This window comes from Vicugna pacos, chromosome 4 (assembly GCF_048564905.1).
Source record: "Vicugna pacos chromosome 4, VicPac4, whole genome shotgun sequence".
NCBI lineage: Eukaryota > Metazoa > Chordata > Mammalia > Artiodactyla > Camelidae > Vicugna > Vicugna pacos.
The window spans coordinates 24,785,814-24,807,658 of record NC_132990.1 but is presented as its reverse complement, the minus strand read 5'-3'; the positions used below and the strand labels follow the sequence as shown (position 1 = coordinate 24,807,658).

The following is a 21,845-nucleotide window of genomic DNA, read 5'->3' as shown; positions in this document are numbered from 1 at the left end:
CCTCAAACAGGGGTAGAATAGGACAGAGAAGCAGATTATCAATCAAGGCTGCTCAACTGATTTTGTCCATCTCTACTGAAACCCACATATATACAAACACATACATGTGGTGTGTTACCCATCTGCAAGCACACACACATACAAACACACAAGCATAAGAGGTGATTTGTTTAAGCTGCCACCTGAGGATTTAAATCAGACACAGATATTTTCTGTGTTAACTGAACCTACCAACACTGCTTATGTTTTGAATGCTATTGATGGTATTAGTAGGAAAGGAAAAAGTCTTCATTAACATTCTACATTTACACCTGACCTAATATAGTGCATTATAAGTCTACTGAGAAATGAGAGGCAGTACAAAGCCTCCTTTTAAAAGAAATAAAGCAGGAGGAGCTCAAGATGGTAGAACAGGAGGATACAGAGCTCACTGCACCTGCACCTCCCTGTCCCATGAACACATCAAAAATACATTTACATGAGGAGCAATGCTCACTAGAAATGGACTGGAGACTGACAGAAAGACCCTTATGCAACCAAGGTTGTAAGAAAGATCCACATGGAGTTGGATAGGAAGGGAAGAGAAATAATCATGTTGGGACCTGCACTTCTAGGAGAAGACACAGCAGAGGAGTGGGATTAAGAAAGTGGAGATCATCCCTGGGGAGTGGGTGGTTTGAACCACATACTGGATGCCCCTGCCCTGGGATCCAACAGTGGGAGGACATGTCCCCTGAGCTGGTTTGAAAACCAGTGGGACTGGCAAGAGGGCTGAAAGACCTTTAGACTCTGCTCATGAAGAGCACATACATTTTTCCTTACTCTCAAAACAACACAGAGAAAGCAGACTGAAAGTGCCCAAGACTCTGGCCAGTTTCCCACAACTGCCTCAGCATGTGCCCCAGCCTGAGCCAAGCACTCTTTCTTAGCTCCTCTTTCTCTTCCGTGCAGCTCCACACTAGGGCGAACACTGCTGCAGCCAAGGAGGAAGCACAGTTTTAGATGCAGCTGGTTCAGACCCCGCACGGCACCTGTATGGGGCAAGGGCAGCCATTACCAGTGTGCACAGGGGCAGCAGGTTAGGAGCAGTCTGGAGCTCTGACTAGTGGCAGGATCACCCCCCAGAACTTGCCCCCACCCACACTAGATGCCCTTTCCAGCCACTCTGACTCTGAGATGCAAATCCCCACTGCAACGAGGACTGCCACAGCTGAGGAGACTGCATAGTTGTGGAGGATGGAGCTGGCTTGGGCCTGAACCCCACGGCTTCTGCTCCAATACCTTGGGACATGCCACTGCCCCTGACACAGTAGTATTGACCACTGGGCAGAGGGGAATCCCCTGCTCACAGCTGGCTCTGGCTCTAGCTCCTCCATCTCCAGCCCCAACCCCTAGAAGTTGACAGTTGCCACACATTCTGAGGAAAGACATGACCTGTGTTCATGTGAATCAGCTCTCCCACGAAAGCCATGCGGAACATGTAGACTGTATAGGGGATGCTCCCACACAAGGACACACATTTCAAGACCAAGACAGGGAACTTTCACCTAATTTCACAGAGACAAAATGAGAAGACAGAGGATTTTATTTCAAACAAAAGAAGAAAAAACCTGGAAAACCAACTAATGAAACAGGTAAACTATCCACCAGAAAAAGAGTTCAAAGCATTAATAATAATGCTACCTGAACTAGGGAAAAAAATAGATGAACTAGAAAAATGGGGTGGGAGAGAAGCAGTCAGAACTAAATACAAAACTGAAATGAAAAACACTAGAAATAATTAACACTAGGCTAAGTGATACAGATGAATACATAAGTGATCTGGAAGATAGAATAATGGAAAACATTCAATCAGGACAGCAAAAAGAAAAACAAATTTAAAAAATGAGTACAGTTTAAGCAACCTTTGGAAAAGCATCAAGCATACTAACAGTCACATTACAGGGGAAGGAGAACACAGAAAGAAAGGGGTCCAAAATGTATTTAATGAAATTATGGCTGAAAACTTCTTGAATCTGAAGTAGGAAACAGGCAGCACAGAAGGCCCCAGACAAGATGAACCCAAAGAAAACCACACCAAGACATATCATAATTAAAACGGTAAAAGTTAAAGATAAAGAATTCTAAAGGTAGCAAGAGAAGAACAGTCACATACAAGGTACCTCCCATTAGGTTATCAATGGATTTTTCTGCAGCAACTCTGCAGACCAAAAGGCAATGGAATGATTAAATATAAGTGCTGAAAGGGAAAACCTATGACTTAGGTTATTCTACCCAGCAAAATTATCATTCACAACTGAAGGAGAGAGAAAGAATATCTTAGACAAGCAAAAACTAAAAGAGTACTTTTAGTTTAGCAGTACTAAATCAATCATAAAAGCAATGTTATAGGGTCTTCTCTAAGTGGAAAAGAAAAGGCTACAACAAGAAGTAAGAATCTATACAAAAGGAAAAATCCCACTAGTAAAGGCAAATATATAGTAAAGACTGAGGATCAACCACTGAAATAAGCTGGTACAAAGATTAAGAGACGAAAAATGCAAAATCAACTATAACTACAATAATCACTTAAGGAATGTAAATGAAGAGATAAAACCATCTTCACATCAAAAACACAAAATGTGGGGGAGGAGAGAAAATGTAGGTCATTTAGAATGTGTTTGAACTTAAATGACTACCAGTTAAAAACAAGTAGAAATAGTTAGAGATCAACATACACTAACACCTAGGGAACCACAAATCAAAAACCTACAATAGATACATAAAAACTAGAGAGAAAGGAACACAGCCTACCGCTAAAGAAAACCATCAAACCACAAGAGAACAGACTAAAAGAACAGAAAGAAACAACAAAAACAATAAGAAAACAAGTAACTAAAATGATAATAAGTACATATCTATCAATAATCACTTTAAATGCCAATAGGCTAAGTGCTTCCATCAAAAGTCATAGTAAGGTGACAGATTGGATAAAAAAACAAGATCCAGCCATGTGTTGCTTACAAGATTAAGATGTTCACTTTAATGCTAAATACACCCACAGATTAAAAATGAAGGGATGGAAAAAGATATTTCATGCAAAAGAAAATGACAAGAAAGCGGGGGCAGGCATACCCATATCAGACAAAACAGACTTTAAAACAAAATCTATAAAAAAAGACAAAGAAGGGCATTATATAATGATAAAGGGATCAACAGAAGGGGACATAACATTTGGTAATACCTAACACTGGATCACCTAAATATATAAAGCAAATATTATCAAACAAAATTAAGAAAGAAATTGACAAATGATACAATAATAGTACGGGAATTCATACCCCACTTACATCAATGGACAGATCATCCAGATGGAAATCAATATGGAAACAAGTCTCAAATGGCACATTAGACTAATGGCACTTAATAAATATCTACAGGACATTTCATCAAAAAACAGCAGAATACACATTATTTTCAAGTGTACATGGAACATTTTCCAGGACAGATCACATGGTATGCTACAAAACAAGTTTCAGAAAATTTCAGAGGATAGATACTATATCACACATTTTTTTCCAACCAAGTATGACTAGAAGTTAATTGCAGGAAGAAAAAATGGGAAAAACACAAATACATGGAGACTAAACAGGACGCTACTTAAAAACCACTGGGCTAATGGAGAAATAAACACAAAATTAGAAAATACTTCAAGACAAATGAAAATAAAAACATAACTTCTCAAAATCTATGGAACGCAGTAGAAGCAGTTTTAAGAGGGAAAATATATGCTTACCTCAAGAAACAAGAAAAATCTCAAAAAAAAAAAAACAACCCACAGCCTAACCCACAACTGAACAGAATTAGAAAGAGAAGAACAAACAAAGCTCAAAGTCAGAAGAAAGAAGAAAATGATAAAGACTACAGAGGAAATGAATAAAATAGGGACAAAAAAAATCAAGATGAATGAAATCGAAAGCTGGTTTTTTGAAATGATAAACAGAATTGATAGGCTTTTATTCAGGTTTATGAAGAAAAATAGAGAGGACTTAAATAAGAAATTAAAGAGGAGAAATAACAACTGATATCACAGATATAAAAAATCATAAGAGAATACTATTAATAGTTACATGCCAACAAATTGGACAACCTAAAAGAAACGAATAAATTTCTAGAAACAGAAACTCTTCAAAGACTGCATCAGGAAGAAACAGACAATCTGAAGAGACCAATCACTAGTAGTGAAACTGAATTAGTAATTTTTTAAAAACTGCCAACAAACAAATGTCTAGGATTGACTGCTCACTGTAGAATTCTACCAAACGTATAAAAAAGCAAAGAACTATCCTTTTCAAACTGTGTCAAGAAAGTGAAAAGGAGAGAACACTCCCAAATTAATTCTGTGCGGTCACCATTACTCTGATATCAAAACCAGGCGAGGCTAACAATAATCAAAACAGTCTGGTACTGGCACAAAAACAGACACATAGATCAATGGAACAGAATCGAAAGCCCAGAAATAGACCCATGCACATATGGTCAATTAATACATGACAAAGGGGCAAAAACATACAATGGAGGAAAGACAATCTCTTCAACAAGCGGTGCTGGGAAAACTGGACAGCTCCATGTAAAACAATGAAATTAGAACATTTTCTAACACCATATTTAAAAAAAACCTCAAAATGGATTCAAGACCTAAATGTAGATCAGAAATCATAACATTCTTAGAAGGAAACATAGGTGGAACACTCCGACAGAAATTGTGGCAGTATTTTTTTGGATCTGTCTCCTAAGGCAAAAGAAACAAAAGCAAATATAAACAGATGGGACCTAATGAAACTTAAAAAAATTTTTGCACAACAAAGGAAATCACTGACAAAATGAAAAAACAACTTACTGAATATGCAAATATGTAAGTACCTCGCATGACTCAACAACAAAAAAAGAAACAATCCATTTAAAAATGGGCAGAAGACCTGAAGAGACACTTTCCAAAGAAGACATACAGATGGCCAACAGGCACGTGAAAAGAGGCTCAACATCACTAATCATCAGAGAAATGCAAGTTAAAGCCACAATGAGATACTACCTTGCACCTGTCTGAATGCTATCATCAGAAAGAACACGAATAATAAGTGTTGGCATGGATACGGAGAAAAGGGAAACCTCCGACACTATTGGTGGGAATGTAAAATTGGTGCAGCCATTGTGAACAACAGTATGGAAGTTTCTCAAAAAACTAAAAATAAAACTACTATATGACCCAGCAATTACACTCCTGGGTATATACCTAAAAAAACAAAAACACTATTTTGAAATGATATATGCGTCCCAATATTCATAGCAGTATTATTTATAACAGCCAAGATATGAAAGCAACCCAAGTGTCAATTAACAGACAAATGGATAAAGAAGATGTGATTTATATATACAGCGGAATATTACTCAGCCATAAAAAAGAATGAGATTCTACCACCTCCAATGACGTGGATGGACCTGGAGCGTATTGTGTTTAGTGAAATAAATCAGAAAGAGAGAGACAAATACTCTATGTTAGCACTTATATGTGGAGTCTAAAATATAAAACAAAGAATACTGAAAAACAGAAACAAACTCACAGATATAGAGAACAAACTAATGGTTACCAGTGGGGAGGGGGGAGAGGAAGATGGGGTAGGGGATTGAGAGGTATAAACTACTATGTATAAAATAAATAAGCAACAAAGATACATTGTACAGCACAGGGAATATAGACAATACTTTATAATAACTTTAAATGGAGTATAATATATAAAAATGTTTAATTACTATGTGGTACACCTGAAACTAATGTAAAATTATATGTCAACTATACTTCAATAAAAAATAAAAATATAAAAAACAAATGAAGCAGCTTAAACTCTTCATTTCTATGCAACCTAACTTAAAAATAAGACAGTGGATTACAGACTATGCCTTCCTTTAATTCTTCTGAACAATTTGAGTTGGAGACCTTTTCTCTCTCAATCCAGATGTGCTCAATATCACAAATAGTCACTTTTTTGCCTCAGTCAGTGGAAAAGGGTCTTTTGGCTTAACTCCTACAGAGGAAAGAACTTGGTTTCAGGATATAGAAATTCCGGATTTAAATTTCTCACCCTGATCATAGGAAAAACAAAACAAGAACCCACCCCACCCCCTGCCCCCGCAAATATCTGATGCCCTTAACCTGTCTGGGTTTCAGTTGCCTCATGTGTGAAATGGAAATAAAACTACCTTTTTTTCCTGACCCATACACTTTCCTGTCTTCCCTTCAGGGCTATATTGTTTGACTCCTGTTATCGCACTTCACCTGTGTTCCAGGACACCCGCGGGGCATTTGTATCTGCCCTTCTGATGGAGATGAGGGTGGAAAAAGGTGTGCTCTTTTCGAAGAAGAAGTCATATACCTCCAGCTCCACCTGTAAATGAACAGTTGCATAAGAACCACACAGTGACAATTTACAGCCTAAAATACCATTCTTTCTGGGGTATACACTACAGATGGAGGCAAAATGAATCCAGTTTTCTGCTGCTGTCTGATCTCATTTTTGACAATGAGATCTCACTTTTTCAGGCACTAGATCTTATTCCTTAGTTCATCGGTGTTTTTACATTTTCCTCTCCATAAAAGAATTTCTTAACTTGAAATAAGCAAATATGCTGGAGACATGTCCCTCCATCTGTTCAGGAGACTGCGTCAGTCCTGCATCAGACCACTCAAGCCTCTCTCAAAGGTATAGTGTCTACAGCAGGGATTCTCCACTGGGGGTGATTTCATGGGGGACATCTGGGAATGTCTGGAGACCTTTTGGTCTCAGAAATGGGTATGTGTATGGGGGTGCAACTGGCATCTAGTGGACAGGGGCCAGGGATGCTGTTAACATCCTACCATGACCAGGACAGCCCCTACAACAATGAATTATCAAGTACAAAATGCCAACGGTGCTGCTTTTAAGAGATCCTGATCTAAAGGCACCCATCCCACTAGACATATTATTAAATACCTAGATTTTATTTACTCTCATGAAATCCATAACTGGTAAGTAGGGCTGTACGTTTTGAGCCTTATTATGTGCTACATATGTACTACTCCAGGTGCTGACAGGGGAGGATGAGGTATAATTCAAAAACGGAAGGCACGCTGCCTACTTTTGAAGAATGTGTGGTCTGTTGGAGAGGACAGAGATAAAGCAGAGAGCACTATATCAGCAAATGGCACATAACAAAGGAAACAGATCCAAGGGTGCCAAGAAACAGATGAAGAATGAAACCACGCTGAGGTGGGGGACACCGTGCTGGAGGGGTAAGGGGAGTGCTTACGAGGCTGAGCGGTATGAAACAATGTATTATGTTCTCATGAAGGAACTTTCTTCTAAAATAAATGTAGTGCCTAATGAAGTGAATGTGAATTTTCATGCTTAAGAGAATGGACTGCCTTGGTCTCACAGAACCAGGAAAGGATCAGCTAGCTTCAGGAGCTCTGGCCACTGCTCTGTTCTCTGAAGGCCCACCCCAGGCAGCTCCCAGCCTCCGTAATCTGAACAGTGCATAATCTCCACTGGGAAAATTGGAAGTTATCTTCTAACAAAACAAACAAAAGTCACACATTTGGACAGGTTCCGCTTTATGATTGCATCGTACAATGCCAGGAAGTACACACACGAAGCAGCCAGAGCAGCCGTGCTTCATTTGTAAGCTTGAGGTAACACAGGAGAACTAATGAGAAATTACTTCATCATATGGAAGGAATGAGAGGTGAGGGCAGGAAGAAAACAACAGCTGCCCTTGTCTATTATGAAGTGAAGAAAATAGAAGCAAAGGGTGAAGCCTGGCACTTACATACTGAAGTCTCTTGTCTACCCTTGAGGCTAAATGCTGAAAATGCCTAAACTAGATGGAGAGCAATCTGGTAACCCCAGGGACACTCATTTTCCTCAATAAACCTGCACTCAAGTCTGTACCAATCTCCTCATTTAAATTTTCCACCCTGTTTGAAGCAACTTGCTGGTAGGTTTATAAGTTTGTGAAGGGTTGTCTGTAACCAGCTGTTCTCTATTCCCATTGGATACAAAACAAGAGGAGAGAGGCTGAAACAGCAGCAGGGGGAATTTAGATTAGACAGAGGACTTTCCTGACAGAAAGTGTTTGATAGTGAAATTAGATGACATTGTGGAATCTCCTATCCTGGGTTAGCACTATTAATTAAAAATTAAGAATCCAGGAAGGAGGTGCCACGATGGTAGAACAGAGACTCACAGCTAGCTCTCTCCCACAAATACACCAGGAATTACATCTACAGACCCACTTAATTGCACAGAACACCTACTGAACTCTGGCACAGTGCCTCTCACTTTGAAATACAGGAGGCTTCTCATAAAATCCAATAAACAACAAGCTTATATCATATAGCACAGGGAACTATATTAAATATCTCGTAGTAACTTACGGTGAAAAAGAATACGAAAACGAATGTATGTATGTTCATGTGTGACTGAACCATTATGCTGTACACCAGAAACTGACACATTGTAAACTGACTATACTTCAATAAAAATATATGTATCAAAAAAACTTTTCAATTAAGAATCCAAGTAAAAAATCTCTCACAAACAGAAAGGTAATATAAAATAATTTATTAATGAAAGAATTAAAAACAAAGTCATTTCTCACTTCAGTGGTCTATGTAATGCAGGAAGGCTGTCAGGGCACTGGAGTTCTCCAACTGATGAACCTGGGGCCAAATGTGGCCCTCAGAAATATTTCGTAGCTGGCACAATATGTTTTAAAATTTTAATATGTCTTCTATATTTTAAAATGGAAACTTTTAAAAATTGACGGAAGGCTGATTCACAACATTATATAAGTTTCAGATATAGAGCATAATGATTCAGTATTTTCGCAGTCTATACTCCATCATTAGTTATTTTTTTTAAAAAAATTCGGGGGGAGTAATTAGGTTTATTTATTTATTTGTTTGTTAATGGAGGTCTGGGCATTGGACCCAGAAGCTATACCTTCTCCCTCCAACATAAGTTATTACAAGAAAGTAACTATGATTATACAGTATATCCTTGTTGCTTATCTACTTCATACATAGTAGTTTGTATCTTTAATTGCATACCCCTAATTTGTCCACCTCCCCAACCTTCCATCCTTATCCGCTTTGGTAACCACAAGTTTGTTTTCTAGCTCTGTGTGTCTGTTTCTGTTTTTCATATACATTCATTTGAATTATAAAAATTGAAACATTTTTACCAAAAAAAATGATAGACTTCCAACTTTTCTTGACTAACAAAAGCTATAGCAATGCTGGATGCATCAGCATTCGCACATGCAGCCGTTGCTGGAGCTGAGTTGCAGCTGCGTCCTAAACTGCCAGCTCCTTCTTCAGTTCCTCACCATCTCCTTCCAGGAGGCTTTGCTGATTTGCATCACCTTCCTGGCTCCTCTGGGCACTTGGGTTTGCATCCTGATTTACAGTGATCGATTCTCTTCCGAGGTAATCAATGTGCAGGCTAAGGTGAAGGCTAAGGGAAGTGGCCTTGTCAATAACTCGGAATACCAACTAGACGAGCAGCTTTGTCTCTCTTCCTCTTACCTCATAATGTCTCCTCTCAGAATGGCTGCTGTTTGGTGGCTGATAGGCGATCTGCATGTCACTTAGATCTTTCCAGGTGAATGAGGACACTGGTCTGGTGTGATCCCACAGGTGAGTCACATAGCCCTGGAGCGGGGCTTTCGTAATGTTGAACACCAGCAAGGGTTTGGGGGTCTCGTCCTCCTCACAGTCCAGAACTGACGTAGTCAAAGAGGTCAGGATGAACTGATCCACTTCCAGAATAAACATGGCCATGAATGCCGCCCTCGGACTCTGATTAGGAATGCCAGCTCTGATATAGACGGGCAACCACGCGCTCTCTGACTTTTAAAGAAGAAAGAAAAGATGAAGGGGAAACAATAAAAATGAAACCATAACATACGGGTTAATGGTATGATATTTAACACAAAGTCACAGCCTAGAGTGGCATCCAGCAGTGGCCTGAAACCAGGCTGCACGTTAGAATCATTTGGAGAGTTTTTATCACCTACTGATGTCCAAGCTCCATTTCCAGAAGTTCTAATTTAATTTTCCTATGGAGGGGACCACAAAACTGGTATTTTTAAAGCTCCCTGGTGACTCTAATTTGTCTAAAGACAAATGGGTGATTTGCTGAGAAGGGGGACCCACTTTTGCATGAGAAGAAACTATACTTTGACTCTGTGTCCAACGCTTATGATTTATGTGACTTTAGACAAGTGATTTAACTTCTAAATCTTGATTTCCCCCATCTGTAAAATGAGAGTGCCAGACCCTTAAGTGTTGACTGCAGATTAAACGAGGTAGCCAAAGTAAAGCACTATCAGTGTCTGGCACACACCACCAATCTCCTCCGGCCACACCGCCATCCACTTCCTGTCATGTGGTTTCAAAGGTGATGATGGCAGGATGAAGGAAAATGTCACTATCATTCAGTACTTAGGCAACTACAGGATGGCTGCTCAGTCGTCTAGTTAGTTAAGACCCTGGGTCTCCAAGTGAGGAGTAGGTAACTGAAATTATAAATTTCTTGCAGCATGGGATCTGAGGTCTCAACAAGTGCTAGAGGCAGGAAGAATCCTCATAGGAGAGACTGGCTTTCACAGAATTTGATGGTTCCACTGTTGAAAGAACCAGGCTTAATGATCAGGGTCACATTAGTTCAGTACTGCTGAACACTGGAACTGAACTAGGAGTTGCAATCTGTATGTAACAGAATATCGAAAATGGAATTCTTCCTGGCTCAATCTCAACTAAAGTTCCAATAAAAGGGTTAACAGATTTCAAAGTAAACGTGAGACAGACACAATAGGCAGATTTACAAAGGAAGTTGTCTGGAACCAGTTCCAGACTCCAGAACCCTCTCCCCACTATAAGGATATAAGAGTTGCGAGAGGTTAAGAGAAAGAGATTTATTTGGAGAGAAAAGTGCTGTGTTGTGCTGAATAACCCCTGGACCGCAACACCACACACCTCTATGAGGAGGAAGGGTGGGGCAATGCTGCATCCCTTGTCCCAGGTGTCAGGAGAGAAGTCTCCCTCCCACCAGCCTTACAGTGTGTCCTTTACAGGTAGAGCACACAGAGGGCTGATGCTGGGCTCACACCTGAGGAAGCTAAGTGGGCAGAGGCAGGAGAATAATAATATCTGTGCTGGGATCAGTCCAGAGTCCTTGTTTGTGGCAGGAAGGAATATACGAGTGTTCTCAGATAGGGAGCACATGGGACAGAGGGTTGGTCTGGGGTCATCCTGGACCCTGACCTCTAGGGTGCATCTGTGAGAAGCCAAAGAATCCTAGCAGCAAGAAGCTGGAGGTAGACTTCATATCCTAGGAGCTCCAGGAAGAATTGCAACTGACCAATCAGGCTAGAAACGCATTCTTCCAAGATGAGAGGGCTCCCCAGTAGGGGGGTGGTCTCCAGAGGAACCATGAACTTGCCCCAGAAACTAACAAGCAGCTTGAAATCTGCCAGATTTGGAGAGCAGGAAGTTATATTCCATCAGTTCTTGGTCAGAAAAGACCTCTCTCCAGCTTTCCTCCAAGACCACTGCCCCCAGCCTGGAAGTTCAGAAGCCAGCCAGCTATGCTCAGAAGAAGAGTGCAAGAGAGAAACAGAAGACAACAACCCTCCCCTCCTCCTTGCATGGTTTATAAAGGCAAATGCGTGGTTTGCTGAGAGAGCCCAGAGTGTAGCGTAGCTATTCTTCACGTGCCACTGAAAAACGTTTGAAGATTTACAATTTAAAAACTTAAGGACGAGGAAATCACAGTATAAAAAGACTGATGCTTTATAATAAGACCAATCAAAACTAGAGTTAAGCCTAAATGAGTGCTATTTTCAATATATTAACAGCACGGATACAAATGTCAAAAGAGCTTTCCTGAAATAAAAGATGATGTAAGTAATAATAAGGTATAACAACCATATGCTAGAACTGAAGTGGCAGATTATATAAACCAAGCCTGGGGTGGGCAGGTGCCCTGAGAAAGGATAAATGGTATCAATTCTCACAGTAGTATATAGGAAGGAAGAGATCTTGCTTCATTTTTTTTACTTTTAATATTTAAAAATAGGTTAAAGAATTTTTTTAATTTAGAACAGAATTTTAAAGTGGGATAAAGAGTTTTCCAATAAGCAAAGAAAATATAACCTATATTGCAAGACAATTTTTTTAATTAGCAAGACAGCAGAAAACAAGATGATAGAAAAAACCCCACATAACCATTATCACAAAAATATAGCTTATATTCCCTTGATCAAGACAAATATTCTGAAATTAAATACCTAATTATACATGCCTTATATAAGAACAGGCACTTAAAATTATATACAAATATTAAAAGTAAAAGGATGATCCAAAGTTACCATGTAAGGCTTACAGATATAACCATATGAATTTTAAAGAGAGAATTCAAGGCAAGAAGCATTAAAAAGGACAGTGTGTGCAGTTAACAGTGATGAAATATACAAGACAATGATTCTTATAAGCATCACAATGTTTAATATTATCCTAGCCAAACCAATGGGAAATAGAGCAGGAAAAAAATGAGAAATAATTACTGAAAAAGAAAGGGAACATTATTATCATTAGTGAAAGATGTAGTTACAGTCTCAAAAAGCCCAAAGAATTGAAAACTTTTAGAATAATTAAATTCGAGAAAGAAGCCAGCAAAAGAAAATTAGGCCATAAAATAGCTTTCCTATTAATCATTAGTAACCAATGAGAAGATATAATGGAGGAAAAGAAGACTATATATAATAATTTCAAAAAACAACTGACCAATCAGTCCAGCCTAGGACTGGACTTAGTAAGCATGTGAAACTTACATGAAGAAAACTGCAAACTTTACAGAAATATAGCAAAGAAAATTTTTGCCTTCAAGAAGAGATAACTTTTGCCTGGATGAGAAGACTCAGTATGGTAAATATTCCAATACTCCAGTTCTTCCCAAAATAATTTATGATTCTAATCCAATCCTGATAAAAATACTTTAGGGCTTTTTTTAAACTAACATAAATGACTTATTTATCTGGACCTAAGAATAGGTGAGAATGGATAAGAAAATTTTAAAGAGAAGCGATGAAGAAGAACTCACCTGTAAAATATTCATCTATTTTAGACCATTTATATTTAGAATAATACGGTGCTGGCACAAGAATAGGTAGGCAAATCTTAGGAACAAAAGAGCTAGCCTCAAAATGAAGAGATCAAGAGGAAGAAAGGGCAGGAAAAGTTAAAAGAGATTGAAAGACGGAGGTGACCTTGACGACTCACTCCTCCATCTCAGAGTCTGGAAGGGTGAAAATGACATAGTCTGCTAAAATCATCAAAGCGGGACTGAGGTCTCCCTCTCTCCCAGTTTCCCGTGGCCTTGCAGAGTGGGTGTGTGGATCCCCTCTAACAGATGAAAAGAGGTTCTAATAAAAAAGGAGTAGGTGGAATATCAAGAGAAGGTTGACAAAAGAAGTGACAGGCTGAAGAATATTGAGGGGAAAGGGAGAAGGTTAGCATGTAACCCTGGTCCTTTCTAAGATGCTTTAGTGATGGTAGAGCTAGAATGGGAAGTTATATCCCGATATTATAGGTGAAGGCTACTGCTTGGAGTACTTACTGACAGAATAAGCCTGCATTTCCCATCAGTCACGGGCTGTTCCTCCCACAACTGCACAGGAACTCTCGTCGGTATGGAAGGCGCATGCACAGCCCATGAACTAGTTCTCTTGCTGTGGATCAGCTGGGGACACAGACACATAACCCCGCGAACTCTACCTTGTACACAGTTTTACTCCTGCTGTCTGTGAGGTCCAGTCGGATGGAGATATAATCAATGTCGGGAGAAGGGGGATTCAGATGTTGATATCGAAGCCCCATCCGTAGGAACTCCTCGCAGCTCACCGTGAGACTTCCTACTGTCTTCAGGCCCAGGGTACACCTGCCCCCTGGACACTTCAGTTCTGCTCCCAGCTCTAGAATGAACAGCAATGAATTAAAATCATCACTCATACACAGTGATTGTAAAATTTGAAAACCAATCCTCCCTCCCACGGACACCTATGCCTTCCCACCGCCCTGAGAATACTCATGTGTAACTTCCAGTCATTCACTGCATGGGTTGTCATCACTCTGAAAACCTGTCATTTTATTTACTAAAAAGAATAGTCAGCCATTTGTCCCATCAGTTCCTTGTCCACCAGAAGTTACTGAGAGAAAAAAAACAGATGAATTTTCTGGTGCTTGAGCATCTCTGATAGAGGCTCACTGTAGCCTTCCACAGTCTGGCCCTGGTCTTCCTTTATAGAGTCCGATTCCATGGCACCATCACACAGTCTCTGCTAAAATATTCTGCCCACTGAAATTCACTCTCCATTGTGCTTGTCACACACTGGAATCCTGAATACCTTCCCAGGTCCACTTAACCCTTTTACTAAACCCTTCTTGAAATATTCACTGACCATCTGAATCAACCTGCCCTCTTCCCCTGAAAACTAATCATCCCGCCAGTACAGTCTTCATGTCTCTGCCCGACTGCACTTTTCACTCTTGCACAGCATGTGAAGCTCACAGGCCACTCATCTTTCTAGTGGCCTTTCCCACATTTCCCTGAGGTACAAGGTGGGTATTCTATGTCTTACCCAGAAGGTTGCAAAGACTGAGATGAAGACAATGAGATGGCTGATGTGCAAGTGTGTCTTCAGCTATAAACTGCAGTCCAAATTCAAGGTGTTACTATGACTGTGATTTTTCCTTGTATTTCTTGGTATGCATAGAAGAAGTGCCCAAAATGTAGTGATTAAATGAATAACAGAAGGAGTATTATCCATCCACTCTTCCTGATCTGAACCACGGCTGCTACCCACAAGCTGTACCTCCAACCTGCTCATAAATAATATTTACTCAATTCACCAACTACCCTTGCTGCCACTGCCAGTGCTACCTACTATTAACAATAACAGCTGCCATATATCAAGCACCCGCTAAGGGCCAGGCACTGTGTTACGTGCGCACTTTGTGTGCATGTGGTCTCACGTACTCCCATCCTTACATAACCCTATGGAACCGCCACTATCCTTGTCCATTTTACAAAGGCTTAGACAGATTAAGTAACTCGCCTAAAACCACACGGGAGATAAATAGCAGAGGCCATTTTCAAGCCCAAGTTTTTCTGATTCCGAAGTCTCCACTCTTAAGCACTGACTTACACTTTTTCGACCAGCTATAAATGACAAGTAAAACTCTGTCATGGAAGAGAGGACCATTTACAGATCTGTCAGTTTTAGTAACATCCAGTTAAGTATTAAAAGATATCCTACGAGACTCGGGGAAAAAACTGTGTGGCTGATCTCCACGAGGTTCTTCCGGCTGAGGCTCCACCAGAACCACCTGGCCGTGGGCTGGCAGCCGAGTGCCCACAGGGTCCAGGCTGACTGTACACTCCAGGCTAGCCATCCTGTCATAATTGAATCTGAGCAGGTTCTTATCAATGGCTCGGGACAGGCCATAGAATTCAGACACCTCCAGGGCACTGTCACTCATATGGATGATGTTACAGTCTGGTTCCAGGAGATAAACCTGCAGGGTAAAGGTTTCCACGAAGGTGTCTGTCTCAGTAAATCTGTGGAGGGAACAGAGCAAAGGTGATAGTGTGGGTCCTCGGGTACTTGCGATACGTGTCCTTACGCGGCTTGAAATTTAAAGACGGGCTTTCACAAAGCCTGTCTATTATGTAGAGTTTGGATCCTATTTTATCCTCTACTCCCAACCTCTCTGTTCTTTTCCCTTCACCTTATCTGGGTGTCAACATCTTTCTCTCTCAGTTCCCTCTCCAATGACCCTTTTCCAACACCTCAGCTCAAATATATCATCAATTCTAGTATTTAATGACTGCTGCGAGCCCAGAGTCTCACCTTGAGCATGTGCGGAATTTAACAGTATCCAGCATGTGTAATTTATGGATTGATTTTTAATTCAGGAGTGAAGGGGTGAGGCATGCATCAATAATGCAGCTCCTAACTATGTGTCACTCATACGGATGTGCTTTCATTATGGCCCAGGCAGGTGGTAAACTCTTTACAAAGAGTATCTCATTTAATTATCACAGGGATCTATGATGGGCGAAGTTCATCCCATTTTACAGATGAGGAAACCGAGGCATAGAGATGTCAAGCAGCTTGCCAAAGGGGCTGGAGATGAAGGAAGACGGGAATAAGCATGCTCCCTGATTTTCTGCCTCCAGCTCCTCTGAATAATCTATTTGAAATCTTCGAGACCCAGAAGACTGACAGGTCCTCTAACTCTGCCCTGTGTGTTCCTCCCTTTATAAACTCCAGGAAGAAGTGGGAACAGCCAGAACTCACCAGCTTTTCAATCCTTCCAGGCAAGGTTTCTGAAACTAATTTATTTTTTAACTTTAAAGTAGTAGGATGATCAAATGCCCATATGTATGCTGACTGCATCACTTCCTAGGGAATCCTTTGGCACCATCCCATTTTGTAAGTGAGCATGTGGTTCATGCCTGTCTTTCCACATTTGTGGTTCTGCATCACAATTATCTACCCATCTTTTGAATCAGACTATGAGCACCAAGAGTCTATATATCCTTATCTTTGTGTTTCCTATGCCCAGCATGGGACTGATCTATAGTAGGTGATCGTAAGTGTTTATAGGATAGTTCACTGTCTGCTACACAATTCTACACTACTATTAGCCTAGTGCTTATGGGAAGTTCATGCTGAGGTATTTTAGCCAAATACCCATAAAAGCAACACAACCCAAGTGAAAAACCATATAAGGACTATTCTACTTACACTGAATTCTCAGTTGCGTCTATGAAGTAAGCAATATCATAACCATGAGCTTAATTTTAAATTAACTTTTTATTTCGATATAATTCACATACTCTAAAACTCATCTTTTTAAAGTTTACAATTCAGTGGTTCCTAGTATATTTACAAGGTTATGTAATCATCATGATTCTCTAATTCCAGATCATTTCTATCATCCCTGCCCCCCAAAATCCACACCCATTAGCAGTTACTCCCCATTCACCCCTCCTCTAACTGCTGGCAACCACTAATTTATTTTCTGTCTTTACCCATTTGCCTTTTCTGGACATCTCACATGAATGAAATCATACAATATTTGCCCTTTTGTGACTTGCTAATTTCACTTGGCCTAATGCTTTCAACGTTCATCCACGTTGTAGCATGTGTCACTGCTTTATTCCTTTTTACAGCTGAGTAATATTCTATTGCATAGATATACCACACTTGGTGGTGAATTCATCAGATTGTGTCCTCTTTTTGGCTATTATGAATATTGCTGCCATGAACATTTGTGTACAACTTTTTGTGTAAATATGTATTTTTATTTCTCTCATGTATATATCTAGGAATGAAACTGCTGGGTCATGTGGTTACTTTGTTTTCTCTGTAACACAATATTTAAAACTTTTTAAAACTTAATATGCTTAAAAATAGAAGATCTTGAACTTCTTATAACTAAGCAGTTGATAATCAAAAAGAAGAATTTCATTCACTTTTGGAACATACTTTCCTCCTGATTTTCATTAAGAATGTGTAGTTGTAATTTCCATTTTTTTATCATAAGTCAGAGGTTGGGTCAACAGAGATACGTATATAAGAACTCCAGGAGGAAACAGGATAGAGTTAATAATTTACCATAGAAAAGCCTCAAGGAAGATGATATAAATACAAGGAACTGAAAGGTTGCTACAAGTCTTGCCTCACCCACTCAGGTCTCTAGTTTCTACTGCTAATTACTTACTTATTTGAAATCTAGTAACTCTCGTCATGGTATTACCTATCCAAAGGAAAAGGACTACACAGAATGGTTATTTGGCAAAGAATGAGCAATGCTTCTGTGCTGCTTACCTGTAAAGTCTAAGCTTCACTGTGTCTTCATCAAGAATTGGGCAACCGTTGTGAGTATACTTTACTTCATTAGGAAGGAAATGGCAGTCAAAGACCTAGTTCACATGAAGAAATGGATACATATATGTGAGAAAACTGGTACACTTCAAAATTTTTCCAGCAGTAGTGTACTGGCTGGAGAAATTATGATCTGTTAGCAGTGTGTGTGTGTGTGTGTGTGTGTTTTAACCACCACCAACTCCACCCACCCCCATACCTGTCACCATCTTGTTTATATAGTTGTGTCTTGTTCTGTGAGGATCTAAATTATGAAAATCCAAGCAGATCAAACAGGTAAATTAAGCAGTGATTATCTTTAAATCATTACCTTTTTACAATGTATAGTGCATTTAAAATAAGGTTCCATCTTTCAAAATGTTATTTCCCCACACCTTCAGGGGTTCATAGCAATTGGATTAAAGAGGTCTACCTGCGTGTATGCAGGAAAAGACACGCATTTCCCCACACGCAAACATGCTGTATTAGCTCTATGTATTTTTTTCTTCTCCTTTTATTGTTTTCTTCTCCAAATGGTGTTTTTATATTCAAAGATGAGCCACTTACTATGGACACTCTTGTGGTGGATCAGAGCCAAACATATCCACAGTTGTTTCTTATTTATTTGCAAAAAAAAACCTGCTTTTTTTAGTTGTGTAATAGCAAAAATGACTGATGAGACAAATAGCAGTCTCAAGGCAATTTTCTCTATTCAGACAAAAGTATGATTACCTGTACCACCTCACTCAGAACTCTTAAGGAAATTGCTAACTGCTGTATTCTGGGAGCCACAATTTTTAGAAGAATTTTTCCTTCCAACCACACCATGACTCTCATTCTGCCCAATCTGACTTGGAAGAGTTCTAAGAAATACCCCTGAGGTATTCACATATCATCACTGTTGAGTTCACAGTATTTAGCCAGTACCTCGTTATAGCCTCAAACATTTACAGACATCATAAACGTCTCTGAGAAGACTTTCTGACTAGTATAAATTGATCTTCTTTTCCCACAGACATCTTTGGTTCCCCTTTCTAATTGACAACAAGAAAGGAGATAAAGACCTTCCCCATATCATTGACAGATAGTCACGGTAATAAAGAGACAATCTGCTTAGTTAAAAGAAACATCTGTTTTATGTTTCGTAACATGTTTTCCTTTTATAAAAGGCGACAACCATAATCGCCCATAAATTTACTAACTAAAACAAAGGAGAGCTAAATCCTTTTCTAATTACTGTCTAGCTTTGTTTTTTTCCACTTCAACTGCTTTTCAATTACAACTTATAATTAAATTGTCACACATTCCTAACTCATTACTCACTTTAATGGCAGTAAACTGGTTCAAACGAGAGAGATTTTTCTTACTGCTGTATTTCCTATTCAAAAGAGCAAGCTCAGTGCTAAACTGGGATGCTTTTCCACCCTGGAAATGTCTTGCTTTGGGACAAGTGTGAGAAGTGCTGTGTGTGAGGAAGTCTTGTCCTGAAACATGAGGAAAACAGACTGCCGTCGACCCTTATCTCCCTGACTGTATCCGGAGGGTTATGCAGACAGAGGTACTGGGGTGCGCCAAGTGCAATCCCTTTCCAAACATCCAATAAGAAAATGAACCTGTGGGTCCGAAGACAAACTTCAGTAATGAGATGGAGACACTAATTGAACAGATGTTAAACAAAACATTTTCTGGGCAAATCACATGAAACTGTTCATTACACTGCAGGGTGTTGTTAATACAGTCATCTTACTAGGAATGGGCCCACATGAGCCTGCTTTCAACTTCCTAGTAAGCTCTATTAAAGGGTAGTGTTTAGAGGGTGTGTGTGTGTCTGTGTGTGTGTGTGTGTGTGTGTGTTCAACTTCCTAGTAAGCTCTATTAAAGGGTAATGTTTAGGGTGTGTGTCTGTGTGTCTGTCTATCGTGTGTCTCCATGGCTATGCTTAATTTCAAAAACTCCATAAGAAGAAAATCCCTCAGGAGGACTGTATCAGCCTGGGTTAAAAAATAGGCCCACATTCTAAAAAAGCAGTTTTCACTTAGGAATCTTATTTTTGTTGAAATTAACTTCATAAAAAAAAATAGGAAGATCACCTGGCAGTTTAAGAAAGTTTTCTGGATATACAGACTTCTGTATGGTACAAGGTTCTGATATTTGACAAAAAGGTGATGAAATTCCACATTTCAATGGAATCCTTTCCACAGAATAAATTTTAGAAGACACAAATCACGCATTTACTTTAGATGATATAAATCTGTTTGCGATGTCAGATTTACCTCTGGACGTGCATACACTGAACGATACCTTTGAATAAGCCACAGCACGTTAGGGGGCCCTGTGGGGACATTTGGAGCCTTGCTCCTTCGCCTTGCGGGGCAGACTCTCCTATCAGACAGGCAGGTTGTTTCCTGCCTCCACACTCTTTTTGGCTCCTTGTGACCAAGTGCTTTACCTCGTTCTAGTCATGTGGACGCCTTTTCTGCTCTCGTGCCTCAGAGCTTGCCAAGTGGAGAGGACCATTAAAACATCACGAAAGATGACGACATTTAAATTACTCTCATAGACAGAGCTGTAAGTGTTTAGAAGTCAGAGCCTATTTGGGATGGGGAGAGGACACCCCTCAGAGGCTGGCTTAAGTAACAGTACATCCTTTCCAAATTGCTTTCTAAGGAAGGAGAAGGTGGTGAATGACAGGGCTTTGGTTTTGCAAGCGTAGGGCCAGAGCTTAATGCAGCCGGACCATCGGTTACCCCAGGGTGCTCCCAGGAGGAAGTTTTCCTCCCTTCTTTCCTCACAAAATATTCAGCCTCCCTCCTGTATAAATGTTGAACACTTTTTAAAAATAAGCTGATTGGAAGGGATACCAAATGATCACTTCATCAGTCTTTGTAAGGTGTCCACATACATCTTTACAGGCCTGGTCCCTGCGTCATCAGGGTCCCCAGTCATCTAGGATTAGGGTCCTATTCTGCTGCTCCCCACAAATCCAAGGTTTTGCTTTTGAGCCCAGTGCCGGTAGTGAGGTCCCCACCGCCTGCTGCTGAGCTTATTCAAGTCACCCACTCATCACGTTTAGTGCGTCTGGGCTCCAGACACGAGCTTTCTGGGGCCTGTCGTTTCTCCCGAACTTACAGGTGCCAATCAAACACACTTTGGAGGACAAGTTATGTGGGGAGAAAGTGGGGAGACGTTGTGATTACCACACACATGGGAATACAAGTGTGACCTGGGGGGTCATTGGCACATACTAATTTTAAAAAAATTTTTTTTGTTTTTCCCCTGAGATTGAACCCAGGACCTTATGTGCACTGAGCACATGCTCTTACCACTGACCTATAAGCCCCCAGTCACCCCACACTACAGTTTTTTAAGATGCCCATCTGAAGTTCATTGACTAACAATAGAAGATCTCATGGGACCCTGGAGGGAGACATTTAGTCACAGTCACATGAGGAATACTCCCAACAGAAGCGCCTTATAGAGCTCCGATGTGCTTCAGAACTGGACTATACCTGTAATGTGGTAAATGGAATGTCTAGAGATGTCACTGTGAGCTAGCATCCATCCAAGTCTCTAGTCCATCTTTGCAACATCTAGTACCACTTCTGAATAAGATGATGGAATACATCTCTTCAGCCAAAGGAGAGAGGAAGAACATCAATGCTCATAGTTCAGCAAACAGAAATGCATTTTGCAGAAGCAGCAGCCACATCCAGCACTGAATATCCTCAAAATTGTTCGCATGGAGAGGAAAGTTTAACCACAGTAGGAGCAAATAAAAGCTGAAGCAATTTTCTATTGTTCGTAGAGATAAACTCCTATTTTAAGCAAATATAAGA

General features: G+C 40.1%; 1 protein-coding gene across 5 annotated transcripts in view; it reads right to left on the bottom strand.

Annotated features, from left to right (window-relative positions):
• The window catches only part of FREM1 (FRAS1 related extracellular matrix 1), a 175,955-nt gene that overhangs the window by 105,668 nt on the left and 48,442 nt on the right, over positions 1–21,845 (bottom strand). For all 5 annotated transcript variants that reach the window (XM_072959410.1, XM_072959409.1, XM_072959411.1 and 2 more), the window contains exons 3-7: positions 17,974–18,068; positions 15,394–15,695; positions 13,853–14,049; positions 9,602–9,925; positions 6,314–6,422 (exon numbers count right to left, since the gene is read on the bottom strand). In XM_072959410.1, the coding sequence (XP_072815511.1) occupies positions 6,314–6,422; positions 9,602–9,925; positions 13,853–14,049; positions 15,394–15,695; positions 17,974–18,068 (1,027 nt within the window). The remainder of the gene's footprint in view (positions 1–6,313; positions 6,423–9,601; positions 9,926–13,852; positions 14,050–15,393; positions 15,696–17,973; positions 18,069–21,845) is intronic.